The 22,896-nt window shown below is 44.5% G+C and overlaps 1 protein-coding gene across 3 annotated transcripts in view; it reads right to left on the reverse strand.

Annotated features, from left to right (window-relative positions):
* LOC124111678 (SID1 transmembrane family member 1-like) overlaps positions 1 to 22,503 on the reverse strand; it is a 69,580-nt gene extending 47,077 nt beyond the window's left edge. For all 3 annotated transcript variants that reach the window (XM_048402157.1, XM_048402156.1, XM_048402155.1), the window contains exons 1-7: positions 22,128 to 22,503; positions 19,539 to 19,660; positions 16,209 to 16,376; positions 7,809 to 7,953; positions 5,780 to 5,863; positions 4,347 to 4,497; positions 678 to 771 (exon numbers count right to left, since the gene is read on the reverse strand). In XM_048402157.1, coding sequence (XP_048258114.1) covers positions 678 to 771; positions 4,347 to 4,497; positions 5,780 to 5,863; positions 7,809 to 7,953; positions 16,209 to 16,376; positions 19,539 to 19,660; positions 22,128 to 22,391 — 1,028 coding nt within the window. In that variant the 5' untranslated portion in view covers positions 22,392 to 22,503. The remainder of the gene's footprint in view (positions 1 to 677; positions 772 to 4,346; positions 4,498 to 5,779; positions 5,864 to 7,808; positions 7,954 to 16,208; positions 16,377 to 19,538; positions 19,661 to 22,127) is intronic.
* Between the last annotated feature and the right edge of the window lie 393 nt (positions 22,504 to 22,896).

The following is a 22,896-nucleotide window of genomic DNA, read 5'->3' on the forward strand; positions in this document are numbered from 1 at the left end:
GACACATGTAACTCAGCCGTCAATGAATAATTCATTTTTTAGGAAATAACTTATGACAATCATTTCCACCATTCTGCCTCCCTCAAAATACCCCACCCCCAGATATGAAATGGTCTGCCCTGATATTTAACAATAACATGTCTGTTTAACTGTAATTACGCCCAAACCATAACGGTTGTACACAAAGACCTGAGGCTAAAAATCACAGAATGAAAAAATCAAATGATTTTTTTTTGTTCATATGAGGTAACGTGAAATAGGGTTTAACATTGCATCCATGATTATTTCGCTTATATAGCGACATGCATGTGTGTGTGTGTTTGGCTGCTTGTACTAGTCTGGACTGATGCCGAATTATAGTGCTAGCCCACTGAGATACCATGCCGCAGTTTAACATGAATACCCCACCCAGACCAATACTGACTCCGAGCCGACCAGTCCTTGTTTTAGCCCCTTAACATGCTTAATGCCGAGCGCCAGACTTGGTAACAACAAGTACCATCTTTTAACATCTTTTGATATGACGCGGCCAGAGACCGAACCCTGGTCCTTCTGCCCTCCGGGCGGATGCTCTCCCACTAGACCAAGGATGAGGCGGTCTTGTTAATATAAATTTTAACAGTTGATTTTCATTTCATACCACATCCTTTGATACATGATGTAACAAAACACCTTACCATCGGTGAAAGCAGCACAACATGGCGCCAGCGATCACATAGAATATGGAAAAGAAGCCAACTGCAGCAAAGATTCCTTTGTAGTACTGCGACTCTGCAATAATAGGAAAAATAATATTAGTATCTAAAACTTAACCTGCATTACATATTGTATTCCCTTCTTTTTTAATGTAATGATAAGAATAGTAATATTACATTCAGATGTGCATTTGCACAAAATAAGCAAAATACTTCAATTCAATTTGTTATGTTTGTTCTCAGCTTAATGTATTGACGCCATAGGGCATTGGATTGGGCCAAAGTAGTCCAACTTAAGATGCACTTTCCAAATTAAAATATTAAAGCTTGAAATAAATAAGGTAAATATAGAGTGACATAATTCTGTGGAAAAAGTAACATTTATAACTGACAAAACAATTAAGCATATTTGAGTTAGGAAATATTTATTTTATTTTTTTTTAGCAGTTTTGTGTGTGACATTTTTTAACTAATATTGATGATGTCAGACACCTATCCCACTAAGACCATCTGCAATGTCCTACTTATTCCCGAATCCCATAACACAACATTGCTGACTTGGAATTCCCATGGGGAGACAAGTCACAAGGAGACACTGTCAAGCAATGCTGCCTTGGAATTCCCATGGAGAGACAAGCCACAAGGAGACACTGTCAAGCAATGCTGCCTTGGAATTCCCATGGGGAGACTAGCCACAAGGAGACACTGTCAAGCAATGCTGCCTTGGAATTCCCATGGGGAGACTAGCCACAAGGAGACACTGTCAAGCAATGCTGCCTTGGAATTCCCATGAGGAGACAAGTCACAAGGAGACACTGTCAAGCAATGCTGCCTTGGAATTCCCATGGGGAGACTAGCCACAAGGAGACACTGTCAAGCAATGCTGCCTTGGAATTCCCATGGGGAGACAAGTCACAAGGAGACACTGTCAAGCAATGCTGCCTTGGAATTCCCATGGGGAGAATAGCCACAAGTAGACACTGTCAAGCAGTGCTGCCTTGGAATTCCCATGGAGAGACAAGCCACAAGGAGACACTGTCAAGCAGTGCTGCCTTGGAATTCCCATGGAGAGACTAGCCACAAGGAGACACTGTCAAGCAATGCTGCCTTGGAATTCCCATGGAGAGGCAGGTCACAAGGAGATACTGTCAAGCAATGCTGCCTTGGAATTCCCATAGAGACACAAGCCACAAGGAGACACTGTAAAGCAATGCTGCCTTGGAATTCCCATGGGGAGAATAGCCACAAGGAGACACTGTCAAGCAATGCTGCCTTGGAATTCCCATGGAGAGACAAGTCACAAGGAGACACTGTCAAGCAATGCTGCCTTGGAATTCCCATGGTCAGACAAGCCACAAGGAGACACTGTCAAGCAATGCTGCCTTGGAATTCCCATGGAGAGACAAGCCACAAGGAGACGCTGTCAAGCAATGCTGCCTTGGAATTCCCATGGGGAGACTAGTCACAAGGAGACACTGTCAAGCAATGCTGCCTTGGAATTCCCATGGTCAGACAAGCCACAAGGAGACACTGTCAAGCAATGCTGCCTTGGAATTCCCATGGTCAGACAAGCCACAAGGAGACACTGTCAAGCAATGCTGCCTTGGAATTCCCATGGAGAGACAAGCCACAAGGAGACACTGTCAAGCAATGCTGCATTGGAATTCCCATGGGGAGAGAAGCCACAAGGAGACACTGTCAAGTAATGCTGCCTTGGAATTCCCATGGAGAGACAAGCCACAAGGAGACACTGTCAAGCAATGCTGCCTTGGAATTCCCATGGGGAGAGAAGCCACAAGGAGACACTGTCAAGCAATGCTGCCTTGGAATTCCCATGGGGAGACAAGCCACAAGGAGACACTGTCAAGCAATGCTGCCTTGGAATTCCCATGGGGAGAGAAGCCACAAGTAGACACTGTCAAGCAATGCTGCCTTGGAATTCCCATGGAGAGACAAGTCACAAGGAGACACTGTCAAGCAATGCTGCCTTGGAATTCCCATGGGGAGACAAGCCAAAAGGAGACACTGTCAAGCAATGCTGCCTTAGAATTCCCATGGGGAGACAAGCCACATGGAGACACTGTCAAGCAATGCTGCCTTGGAATTCCCATGGGGAGACAGGTCACAAGGAGACGCTGTCAAGCAATGCTGCCTTGGAATTCCCATGGGGAGACAAGTCACAAGGAGACACTGTCAAGCAATGCTGCCGTGGAATTCCCATGGAGAGACAAGCCACAAGGACACACTGTCAAGCAATGCTGCCGTGGAATTCCCATGGGGAGACAAGTCACAAGGAGACACTGTCAAGCAATGCTGCCTTGGAATTCCCACAGAGAGATAAGTCACAAGGAGACACTGTCAAGCAATGCTGCCCTGGAATTCCCATGGGTAGACAAGCCACAAGGAGACACTGTCAAGCAATGCTGCCTTGGAATTCCCATGGGGAGAGAAGCCACAAGGAGACACTGTCAAGCAATGCTGCCTTGGAATTCCCATGGGGAGAGAAGCCACAAGGAGACACTGTCAAGCAATGCTGCCTTGGAATTCCCATGGAGAGACAAGCCACAAGGAGACACTGTCGAGCAATGCTGCCTTGGAATTCCCATGGGGAGACAAGCCAAAAGGAGACACTGTCAAGCAATGCTGCCTTGGAATTCCCATGGGGAGACAAGCCACATGGAGACACTGTCAAGCAATGCTGCCTTGGAATTCCCATGGGGAGACAGGTCACAAGGAGACGCTGTCAAGCAATGCTGCCTTGGAATTCCCATGGGGAGACAAGTCACAAGGAGACACTGTCAAGCAATGCTGCCGTGGAATTCCCATGGAGAGACAAGCCACAAGGACACACTGTCAAGCAATGCTGCCGTGGAATTCCCATGGGGAGACAAGTCACAAGGAGACACTGTCAAGCAATGCTGCCTTGGAATTCCCACAGAGAGATAAGTCACAAGGAGACACTGTCAAGCAATGCTGCCTTGGAATTCCCATGGGGAGACAAGCCACAAGGAGACACTGTAAAGCAATGCTGCCGTGGAATTCCCATGGAGAGACAAGCCACAAGGAGACACTGTCAAGCAATGCTGCCTTGGAATTCCCATGAGGAGACAAGTCACAAGGAGACACTGTAAAGCAATGCTGCCTTGGAATTCCCATGGAGAGACAAGCCACAAGGAGACACTGTCAAGCAATGCTGCCTTGGAATTCCCATGGAGACACAAGTCACAAGGAGACACTGTCAAGCAATGCTGCCTTGGAATTCCCATGGGGAGACAAGCCACAAGGAGACACTGTCAAGCAATGCTGCCTTGGAATTCCCATGGGGAGACAAGTCACAAGGTTACACTGTCAAGCCATGCTGCCTTGGAATTCCCATGGAGTGACAAGTCACAAGGATACACTGTCAAGCAATGCTGCCGTGGAATTCCCATAGAGACACAAGCCACAAGGAGACACTGTCGAGCAATGCTGCCTTGGAATTCCCATGGAGAGACAAGCAACAAGGAGACACTGTCAAGCAATGCTGCCTTGGAATTCCCATGGAGAGACAAGCCACAGGGAGACGCTGTCGAGCAATGTATGCCTGGAATATTTTGGAGTGTGGCATAAAACAACAGACAAACAAACACACAAACAAACTATCCTTCTTACTTGGTATTGTGTCCTCGACAAGGATGGTGACATTCTTGCCTCGAGCAGTGCTGGCTCCTGTAGTCTGTATCTGTTCAATTCCAAGGCAGTCAAGGTCGAGGGGCTTCACAATCAGTACCACATAGAACTGCTTGTGTTCATAGTCAGATGCCTACAACACACAAGCAAGTTGAGATAAAAGGAGCTTTCAATGGCATTCCAGTTACATCACGGCATGTCAGCTTCATCTAGGAGGAAAGCCTGAAGTGATGCAGGTCTTAGACAAATCTGGCATTTGATGAATGGTTTCTGGCACGCCTAAGGGACATAACTCTGCATACAAAATGCGTCCCATTCGACACAATGGAACAGTTGGTTGGTCATTCCCCGAGGCAAGAGAGTTAACTGACTTTAAAAGTCCAGTTTCCACCCTTGCCGAACTAGGCTGGAATTTCTGGGCCCGACCGTAGCGCCACCAGTGGCTATTACGAGTTATGTCCCTTCTATGCCTCTCCTATGGACCAATCAGATTCCACCTCTCGTATCACATGCATTTGCTTCTTCAAACAAAATGGTGGCGCCCAGTCAAGAGGATCTGATCGATAATCAAGATCTACATTGTGATGAAACGGGTCTTACATCGCGAAGTGCATCAAATCACGTCAGCACCTTGATTAAAAACAAGAACAGTTTTGGAAAATAACTGTTGACGAGTTGGCGGTGTACATGCAAATATTGCAATCGAACAAAAACGGCATCACATTTTAGAAACCGGATTTCGATGTTGTTGCGTGATTGTGATTGGACTATGCATACTCTCGTTAGTCCAGCTAAAATGTAACTCTATAATACCAGCCTAGTTCGGCAAGGGTGGAAACTGGACTTTTATAGTCGGTTAACTATCTTGCCTCAGGAAGATGTTGGTTGGTTTGTTGTTTAACGCCGCACTCAGCAATATTCCAGCTATATGACAGTGGTCTGTAAATAATCAAGTCTGGACCAGACAATCCAGTGATTAATATGAGCATCGATCAACGCAATTGGGATCGATGACATGCATCAACCAAGTCAGTGAGCCTGACCACCCGATCCCGTTAGTCGCCTCAACAAGCATAGTCGCCTTTTTACGGCAAGCATGGGTTGCTGAAGACCTATTCTACCCCGGATCTTCACGCGTCTTATGACGACATGCAATCAACCAAGCTGCCGAGCTTCACTCCGCGATCTGGGAGACTTATTCTGACCCGGCTTCCCCTCCCACAAGGTTCCACGTACCTGAAGGGCGGTCGGGTAGCCTAGTGGTTAAAGCGTTCGCTCGTCACGCCGAAGACCCGGGTTCGATTCCCGACATGGGTACAATGTGTGAAGCCCATTTCTGGTGTCCCCCGCCATGATATTGCTGGAATATTGCTAAAAGCGGCGTAAAACCAAACTCACTCACTCACTCCACGTACCTGAAGCAACATGGCCGCCTGAGTGCTCATCGTCTGGTACTTGCCAGCAAACTCCACATTCCGGTCAAGGTCGTATACAGGACACTGGGTACAACAGAGACGGATCATGCAAACAGGATATTCAAGAGTTTCATTGGATTGGTTGGTTGCTTGGTTGGTTTGTTGTTTAACGCCGCACTCAGCAATATTCCAGCTATGTGACGGCGGTCTGTAAATAATCGAGTCTGGACCAGACAATCCAGTGATTGATATCATGAGCATCAATCCCCGCAATTTGGATCAATGTATCAACCAAGTCAGCGAGCCTGACCACCCAATCCCGTTAGTCTCCTCGTACGACAAGCATAGTCACCTTTTACGGCAAGTATGGGTTGCTGAAGACCTATTCTACCCCGGAATCTTCACGGGGGAGTTTCATTGAATATTGTACCCATAAGCAACAGTTGCAATAAATGTTGAACGTTAAGCTTACACGACATACAGCTTTTCCATTGGACGAGAGGGCAGTCACCTGACCACGAAAATGAAGTTACCTGTGTTTCCCTAATAGACAGGTGTGTTTCCCTGATAGACAGGTGTGTTACCCTGATAGATAGGTGTTACCCTAATAGACAGGTGTGTTACCCTGATAGACAGGTGTGTTACCCTGATAGACATGTGTGTTACCCAGACAGACAGGTGTGTTACCCTGATGGACAGGTGTTACCTTGATAGACAGGTGTGTTACCCTGATAGACAGGTGTGTTACCCTGATAGACAGGTGTGTTACCCTGATAGACAGGTGTTACCCTGATGGACAGGTGTTACCTTGATAGACAGGTGTGTTACCCTGATGGACAGTTGTTACCCTAATAGACAGGTGTTACCTTGATAGACAGAATGCGTTACCCTAATAGACAGGTGTTACCCTAATAGACAGGTGTGTTACCCTAATAGACAGGTGTGTTACCCTAATAGACAGGTGTGTTACGCTAATAGACAGGTGTTACCCTAATAGACAGGTGTGTTACCCTAATAGACAGGTGTTACACTGATAGACAGGTGTGTTACCCAGACAGACAGGTGTGTTACCCAGACAGACAGGTGTTACCCTAAAAGACAGGTGTGTTACCCCTGATAGACAGATGTAACCCTAATAGACAGGTGTGTTACCCTAATAGACAGGTGTGTTACCCTAATAGACAGGTGTGTTACCCTAATAGACAGGTGTGTTACCCAGACAGACAGGTGTTACCCTAATAGATAGGTGTGTTACCCAGACAGACAGGTGTTACACTGATAGACAGGTGTGTTACCCAGACAGACAGGTGTGTTACCCAGACAGACAGGTGTTACCCTAATAGACAGGTGTGTTACCCTGATAGACAGATGTTACCCTAATAGACAGGTGTGTTACCCTAATAGACAGGTGTTACCCTAATAGACGGGTGTGTTACCCTAATAGACAGGGGTTACCCTGATAGACAGGTGTTACCCTAATAGACAGGTGTGTTACCCTAATAGACAGGTGTGTTACGCTAATAGACAGGTGTTACCCTGATAGACAGGTGTTACCCTAATAGACAGGTGTGTTACCCTAATAGACAGGTGTGTTACCCTAATAGACAGGTGTGTTACCCTAATAGACAGGTGTTACCCTAATAGACAGGGGTTACCCTAATAGACAGGGGTTACCCTAATAAACAGGTGTGTTACCCTGTTTTACCCTAATAGACAGGTGTTACCCTAATAGACAGGGGTTACCCTAATAGACAGGGGTTACCCTCATAGACAGGTGTGTTACCCTAATAGACAGGTGTTACCCTAATAGACAGGGGTTACCCTAATAGACAGGGGTTACCCTAATAGACAGGGGTTACCCTAATAAACAGGTGTGTTACCCTGTTTTACCCTAATAGACAGGGGTTACCCTAATAGACAGGGGTTACCCTAATAGACAGGTGGGTTACCCTAATAGACAGGGGTTACCCTAATAGACAGGTGTGTTACCCTAATAGACAGGGGTTACCCTAATAAACAGGTGTGTTACCCTGACGTCCTGGATGGAGACAACCATGCAGGTGATGGAGTCGGACTTGACCTTGATAAGAACGGATGTGACCTTCTCTGGAAACTTGTACAGGAAGTACTGGGGCTCCGAGGGAGAGACAGTCGTGTTCTTCATTTCACTATGTCTAAAACACAGAGGACAGTATGAAGTCTATGTACAGACAACATAAACAACAAGAGTTTGCCACTAACGTGGCTATATCCCCCACCCCAGTTGCAGAATTTATGACATAATTAAATCTAAACAAACCCTAACCTTTTTTAACCGAGGTGGAACTTGTCATGGAAATTGTGAAAAAGAGAAGAGTTTGGAACCTAAGTCAATCTTGCTGCCATGGAAACGTAAAAAAATAAAAATTTCTAAAATTTCTAAATAGCAAAAGGCACCAGTTCAGCATGTACCTGACAAACCTGCAAAGTTTCATGAAAAAATATTGAACGGTTTATATGAGTTATGCTCCGGAAATGAAACATGACAGACAGACGTACGGAGCCCGTTTCTATATCCCCGCCAACTTTGTTGGGCCGGGGATAATAAGGCTTCACAGCGGATGAGTGAGTGAGTCAGTCAGTGAGTGAGTTGGGTTTAACGCCGCTTTTAACAGTATTCCAGTTATATCAACTTAACGTGGGAGGAAAGCCAAAAGTGATGCAGGTCTCAGACGTTTACCACTTTGGTTAAATCCACGAGCACGGGTATGGTGCTAACAAACCTAGAAACATAACTGTGGCGGATCGGGATTGGAAGCCACAATCATAGGTTTCTGGCGTGCCCAAGGGACGCAACTCGACTTAGACGACTGGGCCACCCGTGACCCCTCACAGCGGATGATGTGAACATGAGGACAAACACATGATGTATTCTTGAGGCAAGTGACTTTGTTCGAAATGTGCCTCTGTACACCCAGCAGTTAATGGGTACCCGGTAGGATGAGATGGAAATGTTAACCTTCTAGCCCCTCAAAGGTGCACTGCATAGTACCCTCCCCTGGGGGCCAAGACCAGGGCACTGATCCATTGACTGGGTCAATAATGTAGCACTTTGAGCACGCTTTAGGCCGCGGATTTGGCACATAATAAATAGGCACATTATTATTATCAATAGATGGATGGGCTGAATCATGTGTCAGGGTTGTTCTTTCAGGGGGGGGGGGGGGGGGGGGGGGGGGCGGTCAGGTAGCCGAGTGGTTAAAGCGTTTGCTCGTCACGCCGAAGACCCGGGTTCGATTCCCGACATGGGTACAATGTCTGAAGCCCATTTCTGGTGTCCCTTGCCGTGATATTGCTGGAACATTGCTAAAAGCGGCGTAAAACCAAACTCACTCACTCACTCTTTCAGGGAAAGTTTGATTGGAGCACTGAACACAAAAACATCACGTCTCAGATACAGTAATCTGAACTAGGAGCGTAAGGATATAAGACTATTTCCATTCCAGACAACACATTGATGATCTTTTGACAAAGTTCTCTATTCAAAAACTGTAAGCTGAACAAAAGAAAATTCTAGAATGTCTAATAGATGGCAAAGCTTGTGTGCAAAACTTACTACCAGCTATGGAAAGTTTCATCCTATTCAACATTAATCTCACTGAAGTGAGAGATAGGCGATGATTGGGACGGAATCAGTCTTAACTGTAGCATCCAGCTCCAAGATGGGCAGAAGTCAGTAAACAATAAGCAGACGATTACCTCAGCTCAAAGATGGGCAGAAGTCAGTAAACAATAAGCAGACTATTCCCCCAGCTCAAAGATGGGCAGAAGTCAGTAAACAATAAGCAGACGATTACCTCAGCTCAAAGATGGGCAGAAGTCAGTAAACAATAAGCAGACTATTCCCCCAGCTCAAAGATGGGCAGAAGTCAGTAAACAATAAGCAGGCTATTCCCCCAGCTCAAAGATGGGCAGAAGTCAGTAAACAATAAGCAGACTATTCCCCCAGCTCAAAGATGGGCAGAAGTCAGTAAACAATAAGAAGACGATTACCTCAGCTCAAAGTTGGGCAGAAGTCAGTAAACAATAAGAAGACTATTCCCCCAGCTCAAAGTCGGGTAGAAGTCACTAAACGATAAGCAGACTATTCCCTCAGCTCAAAGTTGGGCTGAAGTCAGTAAACAATAAGCAGACTATTCCCTCAGCTCAAAGTCGGGCAGAAGTCAGTAAACAATAAGCAGACTATTCCCTCAGCTCAAAGTCGGGCAGAAGTCAGTAAACAATAAGCAGACTATTCCCTCAGCTCAAAGTCGGACAGAAGTCATAAACTGACTTGTGGGGGCTTCACCAGTAGATATGTAGCTATTGGTAGCAATAGTAATAGTAACTAGTTTCGCGCGGCTTGCGCTTATCAGACAGATTGCTTAGGGGCGTGTGCGTCCTTAAATACCTAAATATACCGGCGAGGTCGTTTATTCCATGATGTGTAAGCCTGTCATTGGTTGTTATGACGGATAAGCGGTGTGTTATAGTGACACGCCGTTAGTGGGTCGCCGGTGGTGTGGCGTAAAATGTAGTCGCCGGTATTGGCGATTAAAGTGTGCTCCCGCGAGTAGTGGTCGCCGGTGCTTGTATGTGGCTTTGTAACTGTATAAAGTGTTTATAGACCGGTGGGTCGCCGGTGTAAGTATGCTTGTGGTACCAAATTGATGTTTTGGTCGCCGGTGTTATTGCTGGGTAAATGAAGGTGGGCAGAAGTCAGTAAACAATAAGCAGACTATTCCTTCAGCTCAAAGTCGGGCAGAAGTCAGTAAACAATAAGCAGACTATTCCCCCAGCTCAAAGTCGGGTAGAAGTCAGTAAACAATAAGCAGACTATTCCCTCAGCTCAAAGTCGGGCAGAAGTCAGTAAACAATAAGCAGACTATTCCCTCAGCTCAAAGTCGGGCAGAAGTCAGTAAACAATAAGCAGACTATTCCCTCAGCTCAAAGTCGGGCAGAAGTCAGTAAACAATAAGAAGACTAATCCTTCAGCTCAAAGTCGGGCAGAAGTCAGTAAACTATAAGCAGACTATTCCCCCAGCTCAAAGTCGGGTAGAAGTCAGTAAACAACAAGAAGACTAATCCTTCAGCTCAAAGATGGGCAGAAGTCAGTAAACAATAAGCAGACTATTCCCTCAGCTCAAAGTTGGGCAGAAGTCAGTAAACAATAAGAAGACTATTCCCTCAGCTCAAAGTCGGGCAGAAGTCAGTAAACAATAAGAAGACTATTCCCCCAGCTCAAAGTCGGGCAGAAGTCAGTAAACAATAAGCAGACTATTCCTTCAGCTCAAAGTCGGGCAGAAGTCAGTAAACAATAAGAAGACTAATCCTTCAGCTCAAAGTCGGGCAGAAGTCAGTAAACAATAAGAAGACTAATCCTTCAGCTCAAAGTCAGCAGAAGTCAGTAAACTATAAGCAGACTATTCCCCCAGCTCAAAGTCGGGTAGAAGTCAGTAAACAATAAGAAGACTATTCCTTCAGCTCAAAGTCGGGCAGAAGTCAGTAAACAATAAGAAGACTATTCCCCCTGCTTAAAGTCGGGTAGAAGTCAGTAAACAATAAGAAGGCTATTCCCCCAGCTCAAAGTCGGGCAGAAGTCAGTAAACTATAAGCAGACTATTCCCCCAGCTCAAAGTCGGGTAGAAGTCAGTAAACAACAAGAAGACTAATCCTTCAGCTCAAAGATGGGCAGAAGTCATAAACTGACTTGTGGGGGCTTCACCAGTAGATATGTAGCTATTGGTAGCAATAGTAATAGTAACTAGTTTCGCGCGGCTTGCGCTTATCAGACAGATTGCTTAGGGGCGTGTGCGTCCTTAAATACCTAAATATACCGGCGAGGTCGTTTATTCCATGATGTGTAAGCCTGTCATTGGTTGTTATGACGGATAAGCGGTGTGTTATAGTGACACGCCGTTAGTGGGTCGCCGGTGGTGTGGCGTAAAATGTAGTCGCCGGTATTGGCGATTAAAGTGTGCTCCCGCGAGTAGTGGTCGCCGGTGCTTGTATGTGGCTTTGTAACTGTATAAAGTGTTTATAGACCGGTGGGTCGCCGGTGTAAGTATGCTTGTGGTACCAAATTGATGTTTTGGTCGCCGGTGTTATTGCTGGGTGAATGAAGGTGGGCAGAAGTCAGTAAACAATAAGCAGACTATTCCCCCAGCTCAAAGTCGGGCAGAAGTCAGTAAACAATAAGCAGACTATTCCCTCAGCTCAAAGTCGGGCAGAAGTCAGTAAACAATAAGCAGACTATTCCCTCAGCTCAAAGTCGGGCAGAAGTCAGTAAACAATAAGAAGACTAATCCTTCAGCTCAAAGTCGGGCAGAAGTCAGTAAACTATAAGCAGACTATTCCCCCAGCTCAAAGTCGGGTAGAAGTCAGTAAACAACAAGAAGACTAATCCTTCAGCTCAAAGATGGGCAGAAGTCAGTAAACAATAAGCAGACTATTCCCTCAGCTCAAAGTTGGGCAGAAGTCAGTAAACAATAAGAAGACTATTCCCTCAGCTCAAAGTCGGGCAGAAGTCAGTAAACAATAAGAAGACTATTCCCCCAGCTCAAAGTCGGGCAGAAGTCAGTAAACAATAAGCAGACTATTCCCTCAGCTCAAAGTCGGGCAGAAGTCAGTAAACAATAAGCAGGCTATTCCCCCAGCTCAAAGTCGGGCAGAAGTCAGTAAACAATAAGAAGACTAATCCTTCAGCTCAAAGTCGGGCAGAAGTCAGTAAACAATAAGAAGACTAATCCTTCAGCTCAAAGTCAGCAGAAGTCAGTAAACTATAAGCAGACTATTCCCCCAGCTCAAAGTCGGGTAGAAGTCAGTAAACAATAAGAAGACTATTCCTTCAGCTCAAAGTCGGGCAGAAGTCAGTAAACAATAAGAAGACTATTCCCCCTGCTTAAAGTCGGGTAGAAGTCAGTAAACAATAAGAAGGCTATTCCCCCAGCTCAAAGATGGGCAGAAGTCAGTAAACTATAAGCAGACTATTCCCCCAGCTCAAAGTCGGGTAGAAGTCAGTAAACAACAAGAAGACTAATCCTTCAGCTCAAAGATGGGCAGAAGTCAGTAAACAATAAGAAGACTAATCCTTCAGCTCAAAGTCGGGCAGAAGTCAGTAAACAATAAGAAGACTAATCCTTCAGCTCAAAGTCAGCAGAAGTCAGTAAACTATAAGCAGACTATTCCCCCAGCTCAAAGTCGGGTAGAAGTCAGTTAACAATAAGAAGACTATTCCTTCAGCTCAAAGTCGGGCAGAAGTCAGTAAACAATAAGAAGACTATTCCCCCTGCTTAAAGTCGGGTAGAAGTCAGTAAACAATAAGAAGGCTATTCCCCCAGCTCAAAGTCGGGCAGAAGTCAGTAAACTATAAGCAGACTATTCCCCCAGCTCAAAGTCGGGTAGAAGTCAGTAAACAACAAGAAGACTAATCCTTCAGCTCAAAGATGGGCAGAAGTCATAAACTGACTTGTGGGGGCTTCACCAGTAGATATGTAGCTATTGGTAGCAATAGTAATAGTAACTAGTTTCGTGCGGCTTGCGCTTATCAGACAGATTGCTTAGGGGCGTGTGCGTCCTTAAATACCTAAATATACCGGCGAGGTCGTTTATTCCATGATGTGTAAGCCTGTCATTGGTTGTTATGACGGATAAGCGGTGTGTTATAGTGACACGCCGTTAGTGGGTCGCCGGTGGTGTGGCGTAAAATGTAGTCGCCGGTATTGGCGATTAAAGTGTGCTCCCGCGAGTAGTGGTCGCCGGTGCTTGTATGTGGCTTTGTAACTGTATAAAGTGTTTATAGACCGGTGGGTCGCCGGTGTAAGTATGCTTGTGGTACCAAATTGATGTTTTGGTCGCCGGTGTTATTGCTGGGTAAATGAAGGTGGGCAGAAGTCAGTAAACAATAAGCAGACTATTCCTTCAGCTCAAAGTCGGGCAGAAGTCAGTAAACAATAAGCAGACTATTCCCCCAGCTCAAAGTCGGGTAGAAGTCAGTAAACAATAAGCAGACTATTCCCCCAGCTCAAAGTCGGGCAGAAGTCAGTAAACAATAAGCAGACTATTCCCTCAGCTCAAAGTCGGGCAGAAGTCAGTAAACAATAAGCAGACTATTCCCTCAGCTCAAAGTCGGGCAGAAGTCAGTAAACAATAAGAAGACTAATCCTTCAGCTCAAAGTCGGGCAGAAGTCAGTAAACTATAAGCAGACTGTTCCCCCAGCTCAAAGTCGGGTAGAAGTCAGTAAACAACAAGAAGACTAATCCTTCAGCTCAAAGATGGGCAGAAGTCAGTAAACAATAAGCAGACTATTCCCTCAGCTCAAAGTTGGGCAGAAGTCAGTAAACAATAAGAAGACTATTCCCTCAGCTCAAAGTCGGGCAGAAGTCAGTAAACAATAAGAAGACTATTCCCCCAGCTCAAAGTCGGGTAGAAGTCAGTAAACAATAAGCAGACTATTCCTTCAGCTCAAAGTCGGGCAGAAGTCAGTAAACAATAAGAAGACTAATCCTTCAGCTCAAAGTCGGGCAGAAGTCAGTAAACAATAAGAAGACTAATCCTTCAGCTCAAAGTCAGCAGAAGTCAGTAAACTATAAGCAGACTATTCCCCCAGCTCAAAGTCGGGTAGAAGTCAGTAAACAATAAGAAGACTATTCCCTCAGCTCAAAGTCGGGCAGAAGTCAGTAAACAATAAGAAGACTATTCCCCCTGCTTAAAGTCGGGTAGAAGTCAGTAAACAATAAGAAGGCTATTCCCCCAGCTCAAAGTCGGGCAGAAGTCAGTAAACTATAAGCAGACTATTCCCCCAGCTCAAAGTCGGGTAGAAGTCAGTAAACAACAAGAAGACTAATCCTTCAGCTCAAAGATGGGCAGAAGTCATAAACTGACTTGTGGGGGCTTCACCAGTAGATATGTAGCTATTGGTAGCAATAGTAATAGTAACTAGTTTCGCGCGGCTTGCGCTTATCAGACAGATTGCTTAGGGGCGTGTGCGTCCTTAAATACCTAAATATACCGGCGAGGTCGTTTATTCCATGATGTGTAAGCCTGTCATTGGTTGTTATGACGGATAAGCGGTGTGTTATAGTGACACGCCGTTAATGGGTCGCCGGTGGTGTGGCGTAAAATGTAGTCGCCGGTATTGGCGATTAAAGTGTGCTCCCGCGAGTAGTGGTCGCCGGTGCTTGTATGTGGCTTTGTAACTGTATAAAGTGTTTATAGACCGGTGGGTCGCCGGTGTAAGTATGCTTGTGGTACCAAATTGATGTTTTGGTCGCCAGTGTTATTGCTGGGTAAATGAAGGTGGGCAGAAGTCAGTAAACAATAAGCAGACTATTCCTTCAGCTCAAAGTCGGGCAGAAGTCAGTAAACAATAAGCAGACTATTCCCCCAGCTCAAAGTCGGGCAGAAGTCAGTAAACAATAAGCAGACTATTCCCCCAGCTCAAAGTCGGGCAGAAGTCAGTAAACAATAAGCAGACTATTACCTCAGCTCAAAGTCGGGCAGAAGTCAGTAAACAATAAGAAGACTAATCCTTCAGCTCAAAGTCGGGCAGAAGTCAGTAAACAATAAGAAGACTAATCCTTCAGCTCAAAGTCGGGCAGAAGTCAGTAAACAATAAGAAGACTATTCCCTCAGCTCAAAGTCGGGCAGAAGTCAGTAAACAATAAGCAGACTATTCCCTCAGCTCAAAGTCGGGCAGAAGTCAGTAAACAATAAGAAGACTAATCCTTCAGCTCAAAGTCGGGCAGAAGTCAGTAAACTATAAGCAGACTATTCCCCCAGCTCAAAGTCGGGTAGAAGTCAGTAAACAACAAGAAGACTAATCCTTCAGCTCAAAGATGGGCAGAAGTCAGTAAACAATAAGCAGACTATTCCCTCAGCTCAAAGTTGGGCAGAAGTCAGTAAACAATAAGAAGACTATTCCCTCAGCTCAAAGTCGGGCAGAAGTCAGTAAACAATAAGAAGACTATTCCCCCAGCTCAAAGTCGGGCAGAAGTCAGTAAACAATAAGCAGACTATTCCTTCAGCTCAAAGTCGGGCAGAAGTCAGTAAACAATAAGAAGACTAATCCTTCAGCTCAAAGTCGGGCAGAAGTCAGTAAACAATAAGAAGACTAATCCTTCAGCTCAAAGTCAGCAGAAGTCAGTAAACTATAAGCAGACTATTCCCCCAGCTCAAAGTCGGGTAGAAGTCAGTAAACAATAAGAAGACTATTCCTTCAGCTCAAAGTCGGGCAGAAGTCAGTAAACAATAAGAAGACTATTCCCCCTGCTTAAAGTCGGGTAGAAGTCAGTAAACAATAAGAAGACTAATCCTTCAGCTCAAAGTCAGCAGAAGTCAGTAAACTATAAGCAGACTATTCCCCCAGCTCAAAGTCGGGTAGAAGCCAGTAAACAATAAGTAGACGATTACCTCAGCTCAAAGTCGGGTAGACGCTCAGCAGAAAATGTGAAGGGGGTGGCGTTGACAGCCATGGAGGATACTTCCACAAAGATTTGCTGTTGAGGGTCCTCCTCTGTATCTGAACCCGAGAGATGGAAGATGGGGCACAGGGTGCGGCTCACGGAGGAGTAGGCATAGCTGAAACAACAACATGGCCGTGACTGCAGGCTTCTATATCAAATCATTTCCTGGGACACTGACTGATGACTTGTGATGCAAAATGTTTCTAAAATGGTCATCAGTGTTGGAAATTAAGGGGAGGTTCTGGGGTCCTTGAGGTCTCCTGCTATTGTATTTTAATCTAGGGACCACATATATCTTTCTCTATTAACGGGGGCACGGGTGGCCCAGTCGTCTAAGGCGCCGCGATTTGCTGTGCAGAGTTGCGTCCTTTGGGCACGCCAGAAACCTATGTTTGTGGGTTCGAATCCCAGTTCGCCCCGATTATGTTTCTAGGTTTGTCAGCACCATACCCGTGCTCGTGGGTTTCACCGAAGTGGTAAACGTCTGAGACCTGCATCACTTCGGGCTTTCCTCCCACATTAAGCTGACACGCCGCGATATAACTGGAATACTGTTAAAAGCGGCGTTAAACCCAACTCACTCACTCACTCCTCTATTAACATTAGATTCAAATGGTATCGAACAATGCTTGGAGTAGAAAAATCACAAAGATGTACGGCAGCCAATGTATGTATCTTGAAATTTCAACATAGCATCATCAAATTTCAACTTACTATCTTTAAAATTTCAAGAAAAAAACGAAAAAAACAAATGACCCTAAAAGACTTCCGTAAAGATGTCCACGTCTCTCCAACAAATTCTCTGTATTGGTATTTCAACTGGCGTTTGTTTATTAATGTTTGTTGGGTAATGCCACATTTAGAAATATTCCAGCCATATGACGACGGCCTGTAAATAATCAAGCATTGACCAGACTGACCAGTAACTGACATTGTACGCAACGATCCACGCCGTCGGGTACGATGAAACGTCACAGAGCTCCAGATAAGCTGCGTACATGCGTAAAATATATAAAAAATGCAGGAATACGTAGTAAAATAAAATCCAAGCGTATCAAATATGCAACGAACATTACAGATACGCTACAAAAATAAAACTTGTGCGTATCATCAAAATATTGTGAAGTAACCCTGCATATTCGATTAGCAAATCAGCAACTTATGCTGAAATTATAGACGCATTCCGTCAACCTTGCCAAACTCCACGATGACAGTTACATCATGATCATTTGCCATCACACTTTCTTGTGGAAGCATCGTGGTATTTTTGAGTCCTATAAAGCTCTCGAACCCACACCACACCAGTTTGCAGGGGCTAGATGAATAGTGTTTTTAAATATTTAAGTTAAATACCCACATGTGTAAAAACTAGTGGGTAACAGAAATTTGAATACCCAGATAGAATTACTGATACCCAATGATTTTAAAATGTATGGGTAAAATACCCACAACACCAAAAGCTTATCTGGAGCTCTGCGTCATCAACCAAGTCATCAAGTCTGACCACACGATGCACCAGGTCACCTCTCAAACACTTGTCACAAGGAAACAGAAAGTAGGGAAGTTGGGGCACAAGATAGAAACACCACTGTCTGACATCTGGTGAGTGAGTGAGTGAGTGAGTGAGTGAGTGAGTGAGTGAGTGAGTGAGTGAGTGAGTGAGTGAGTGAGTGAGTGAGTGAGTGAGTGAGTGAGTGAGTGAGTGAGTGAGTGAGTGAGTGAGTGAGTGAGTGAGTGAGTGAGTGAGTGAGTGAGTGAGTGAGTGAGTGAGTGAGTGAGTGAGTGAGTGAGTGAGTGAGTGAGTGAGTGAGTGAGTGAGTGAGTGAGTGAGTGAGTGAGTGAGTGAGTGAGTGAGTGAGTGAGTGAGTGAGTGAGTGAGTGAGTGAGTGAGTGAGTGAGTGAGTGAGTGAGTGAGTGAGTGAGTGAGTGAGTGAGTGAGTGAGTGAGTGAGTGAGTGAGTGAGTGAGTGAGTGAGTGAGTGAGTGAGTGAGTGAGTGAGTGAGTGAGTGAGTGAGTGAGTGAGTGAGTGAGTGAGTGAGTGAGTGAGTGAGTGAGTGAGTGAGTGAGTGAGTGAGTGAGTGAGTGAGTGAGTGAGTGAGTGAGTGAGTGAGTGAGTGAGTGAGTGAGTGAGTGAGTGAGTGAGTGAGTGAGTGAGTGAGTGAGTGAGTGAGTGAGTGAGTGAGTGAGTGAGTGAGTGAGTGAGTGAGTGAGTGAGTGAGTGAGTGAGTGAGTGAGTGAGTGATACGTATCGTATCTCGACCCTCCCGTATCGTTACACCTCTACTGACAGACAGAGCACACTCTCAGACATAAATCCCCAAACTCTCCCCACCATCTGGGTTGATGCCAAGGAAACGCTTCCAACATCACCCTTCCAAACCAACATGCCGAGAGATGCTCAATATTTGACAAAGGTGAGTGAGTGAGTGCGTCGGGTTTAACGCCGCTTTTAACAGTATTCCAGTTATATCGCGGCGTATCAGCTTAATGTGGGAGGAAAGCCCAAAGTGATCCAGGTCTCAGACGTTTACCACTTTGATTAATCGCACGAGCACGGGTATGGTGCTGACAGACCCAGAAACATAATCGGGGCGAACCAGGATTCGAACCCACAATCATAGGTTTCTGGCGTGCCAAAGGGACTCAATTCTGTACAGCGATTTGCAGTACCTTAGACAAGTGGGCCAACGATGCCCCTGAACAAGGGTAGAATGCTGGAGTTTGTTTGTTTGTTGTTTAACGCCGCACACAGCAATATTCCAGCTTTATGACGGCAGTCTGTAAATAATTGAGTCTGGACCAGACAATCCAGTGATTGATTTCATGAGCATCGATCCACGCAATTGGGATCGATGACATGCTTCAACCAAGTTACTCGCCTCTTACGACAAGCATAGTCGCCTTTTACGGCAAGCATGGGTTGCTGAAGACCTTTTCTACCCCAGAACTTTGCGGAGGCTGGAGTATTACATGTAGTTGATTTGAGTGAGTGAGTTGGGTTTAAAAGTATTCCAGTTATATTACTGCGTGTCAGCTTAATGTGGGAGGAAAGACCGAAGTGATGCAGGTCTCAGACGTTTACCACTTCAGTGAAACCCACGAGCACAGATATGGTGCTGACAAACCTAGAATCATAATCGGGCCGAACTGGGATTCGAACCCAAGACCATAGGTTTCTGGCGTGTCCACGGGATGCAACTCTGCACAGCGAATCACAGCGCCTTACACAAATGGACTAACAATGCCCCTGCACAAGGGTAGAATGCTGGAGTATTACATGTAGTCGATGAAGAGCGGCACAGCCCATGACATGATCCCCTGTCTCTGTCGTACAACCACCATCACGGGGGAGGAGCTTGTGCTGTTGATGCTGCTGACCGACACACGGACAGCAGTCGTCTGAAACAGATGAAGGAACAGGTAACACAAGTGGCTGCAGACAGTACAAATATTTCCAGCTTCGAAAGTTCCTAAATATATTAAAGTTCTAACAGTAAAAATTAAATTAAAATCATCATGGAGTGCTTCAAATAAGCTGCTGGTCTGTTGAGAGTACAATCAGAGATCACAGAAATCACAGATCAGGTGAGGGTAGGGTGAAATGAGGTTTAATGTCACGTCCAAGATTATTGACTTACCGGTATATATATAGTGTGTGAGTGGGTGTGGGTGCGTATGTGTGTGGTTGCTTGTACTAGTCCGGCGCATTGACTTGGTTGATGCATAAGATCGTATTCCAATTGCGTGGATCGAGGCTCATTATGTCAATCACTGGATTGCCTGGTCAAGACTCGATTATTTACAGACCGCCGCCATATAGCTGGAATATTGCTGAGTGTGGCACTAAACAACAAATAAACAAACAATCACCTATCAGCGCCAATCATCTGTTGACTTCCCTTGTTGTTTTCACCTTTTGTTATCTTATTACTTTTGTTGTTCTGAAGAAGGAGTAAGCATATACCGTATACGACGTAATAAGCGCCCCGCTCTAATAAGTGCCAACAGCAATATATTCTAAGATATTTGCAAGTGATTAATCCCAATTAGCGCTCCTTCCGATTGATCAATGTACACAAGAATTATTTATTTGCGTATAAGATGCACTCGTGTGTTATATGCACCCTTAATTATGGGGAATGAAATTCTGGAAAAATATGTCTGTCGTACATCATGTGTACATAAACATTTCAGACTGTCAGCATAAACCACAAAATTTATCTTTCAACTTTTTCACCAAAATAATATTCTAATAATAGCCCCCCATTTCTAATTTTGAGAGGGCCCAGGGCACTTATTACATCTAATACAGTACGTACATTAGTCGCGCCGAGTAAAGGCCAGGCCTGGTGATCAATTTGACAAGGGAAAAAACTACATCATATCGTGGTATAGGGACAAATTGTGTATGGAGGTCCAAATTTGAGAAAAACAGGACATAATTCTACCTACCACTATGTATGATGATGCCAGACTTCAGTGATTTGTCCGGACAAGTGCAAAGACAGCACAAATAAAATTCTGAATGTGTTATAAGTAATAGGTATTCAATGCATACTTACTGAAAAGTAAGAAAAAAATATTTTAAAATATCAACAGCAAAATATCAGAAAATATGTTTTAAGATTTTTGTTTAAAAAAAATGGATGAAAATAATTTGTAAAAAAATGTTAAAAAATGTTAAAAGTTAACAATAAATATATAAAAAGCACACCTAGCATGCCAAAAGTATGTATTTATCATTTGGCTTCTATTGAAGAATGTAATTTCTAAGTATGGCATTATGGCCCTTATGATCTGGGTTATAGCTAAAACGGCACCTCAGCAAAACGGCACCTGGTGAAAACGGCTACTATTGCCTGGCGAAATCGGCACCTTCCTTTTTTATACCTTGGTAAAATAAATGAAACTAAACTTACATGGTCACTTGCAAACACCAATTATTGTGAAAATAAATCATACATACAACTACATAAATCGTTCTTAGCGTTATACTTATTGAAAATAGAGGTGCCGTTTTCGCCCGTCACATAGTAGCCGTTTTCGCCAGAGAAATCGGTGCTGTTTTAGCCGTCACCCTATGATCTCCTACTAGATACTTGCCACACAGAGGAAGAAATGTGCAGACTACGTGACTTCCGTTAATTTATTAGTCTAATGTGTCTATGCAGACGCTACAGTTCAGGTCAATAGAGAAAGTTTACTGAAACTGAGGGTTTATCGTTGTCCACTGATAGATACTAGGGGTAAGGTAATATTAAAAAGATGCCAGCAGTAAGTATCAACGCATTAATAAAGCAGACGAAACATTAAGAGGAAATTGAAATTGTTTACAAAGCGAGCACTTCCTGGTTCGATTTGCCCTAATAGCCAGCCAGAAATCACAAATGCCATGATACAATGAATGCTGGGGTACCACAGGGTTCGAGTATACTTTGTTTACCCAACTTGGTAAAGAAAATCAGAATAGTTAATCCTAATCGATGTGTCATAAAAGCTGAATAAAGAACAGGAAACATTTTGCCAATGTAAGCATTCGCAATTACAAACCATTATAAATTAACTACCGCAACAACATAGCGTATCATGGTAAGTTGTCTTACGAGTAGGCGGTGTTTATAGCATTATACCCTGTGATAACTATTCACCTCATCCCGGATGTAAATGTGCTACGGAGGCTGCTCCTACCTGATTGGGACGGTCGGGTAGCCTAGTGGTTAAAGCGTTCACTCGTCACGCCGAAGACCCGGGTTCGATTCCCGACATGGGTACAATGTGTGAAGCCCATTTCTGGTGTCCCCCGCCGTGATATTGCTGAAATATTGCTAAAAGCGGCGTAAAATCAAACTCACTCACTCACTCTTACCTGATTGAGCCCTTCAGTCACATTGAAGTTGTAAACAAACAATATCTGAGACTTCAAGTCGACGATTTCTTTGTAAGTCGTTCCAAACTCAGCGTCAACAACAAGCGTTTGAAAATCATTCTTCAGGTCTCCGTGAGGACTGACAACAGAGCCGACACGGCCATAGTCTGTATCTTCATCGAGGTGGTCGTTTGCCTTCCTCCCTTGGGAAGCTATGCCGCTGATGAAAATTAGATATAAGACTCCAAAAACTGAACCAACCATGGCCTCCGATACATTTAAACAAGCACCGTCGCTCCTTGTTGGAAATGTGATGATGTATAATCACGTGCAGTGGAAAGGTGGGAGCTCAACGATTTCTACTCTCAACTTGTTATTGGCGGAAGTAGGAAGTAAATTGAAACGACGCATGCGTAATGGGCACATATTTTCATATACCCTAGCTAAAACCAGCCCATGTACAAATTGGAATTTCAAAAATGATTGGAACAAGTTCGTATTTTTTTAACTATTCAGAGCGGCTACATTTCGTGAATTTATTATTGTGTGAGTAGCAAGTACAACGTGTTAAACCGACATACAGACGAAACCATTTTGTCTAAAGCGCAAAGGCTGCAAAAATAAAATAAAAATAAAACATCCAAAAAACAACACAACCATGAATGGGATCGATTCTCTCAATATCAATCACTGTCTCGTCCATACTTGATTATTTACAGACCCAGTCATATAAACTGTTTGATAGGCATTTCTAAGAAGTTTGCGGATG

Source organism: Haliotis rufescens, unplaced genomic scaffold (genome assembly GCF_023055435.1).
Source record: "Haliotis rufescens isolate VD_foot unplaced genomic scaffold, xgHalRufe1.0.p SCAF_24, whole genome shotgun sequence".
Taxonomy (NCBI): Eukaryota; Metazoa; Mollusca; class Gastropoda; order Lepetellida; family Haliotidae; genus Haliotis; species Haliotis rufescens.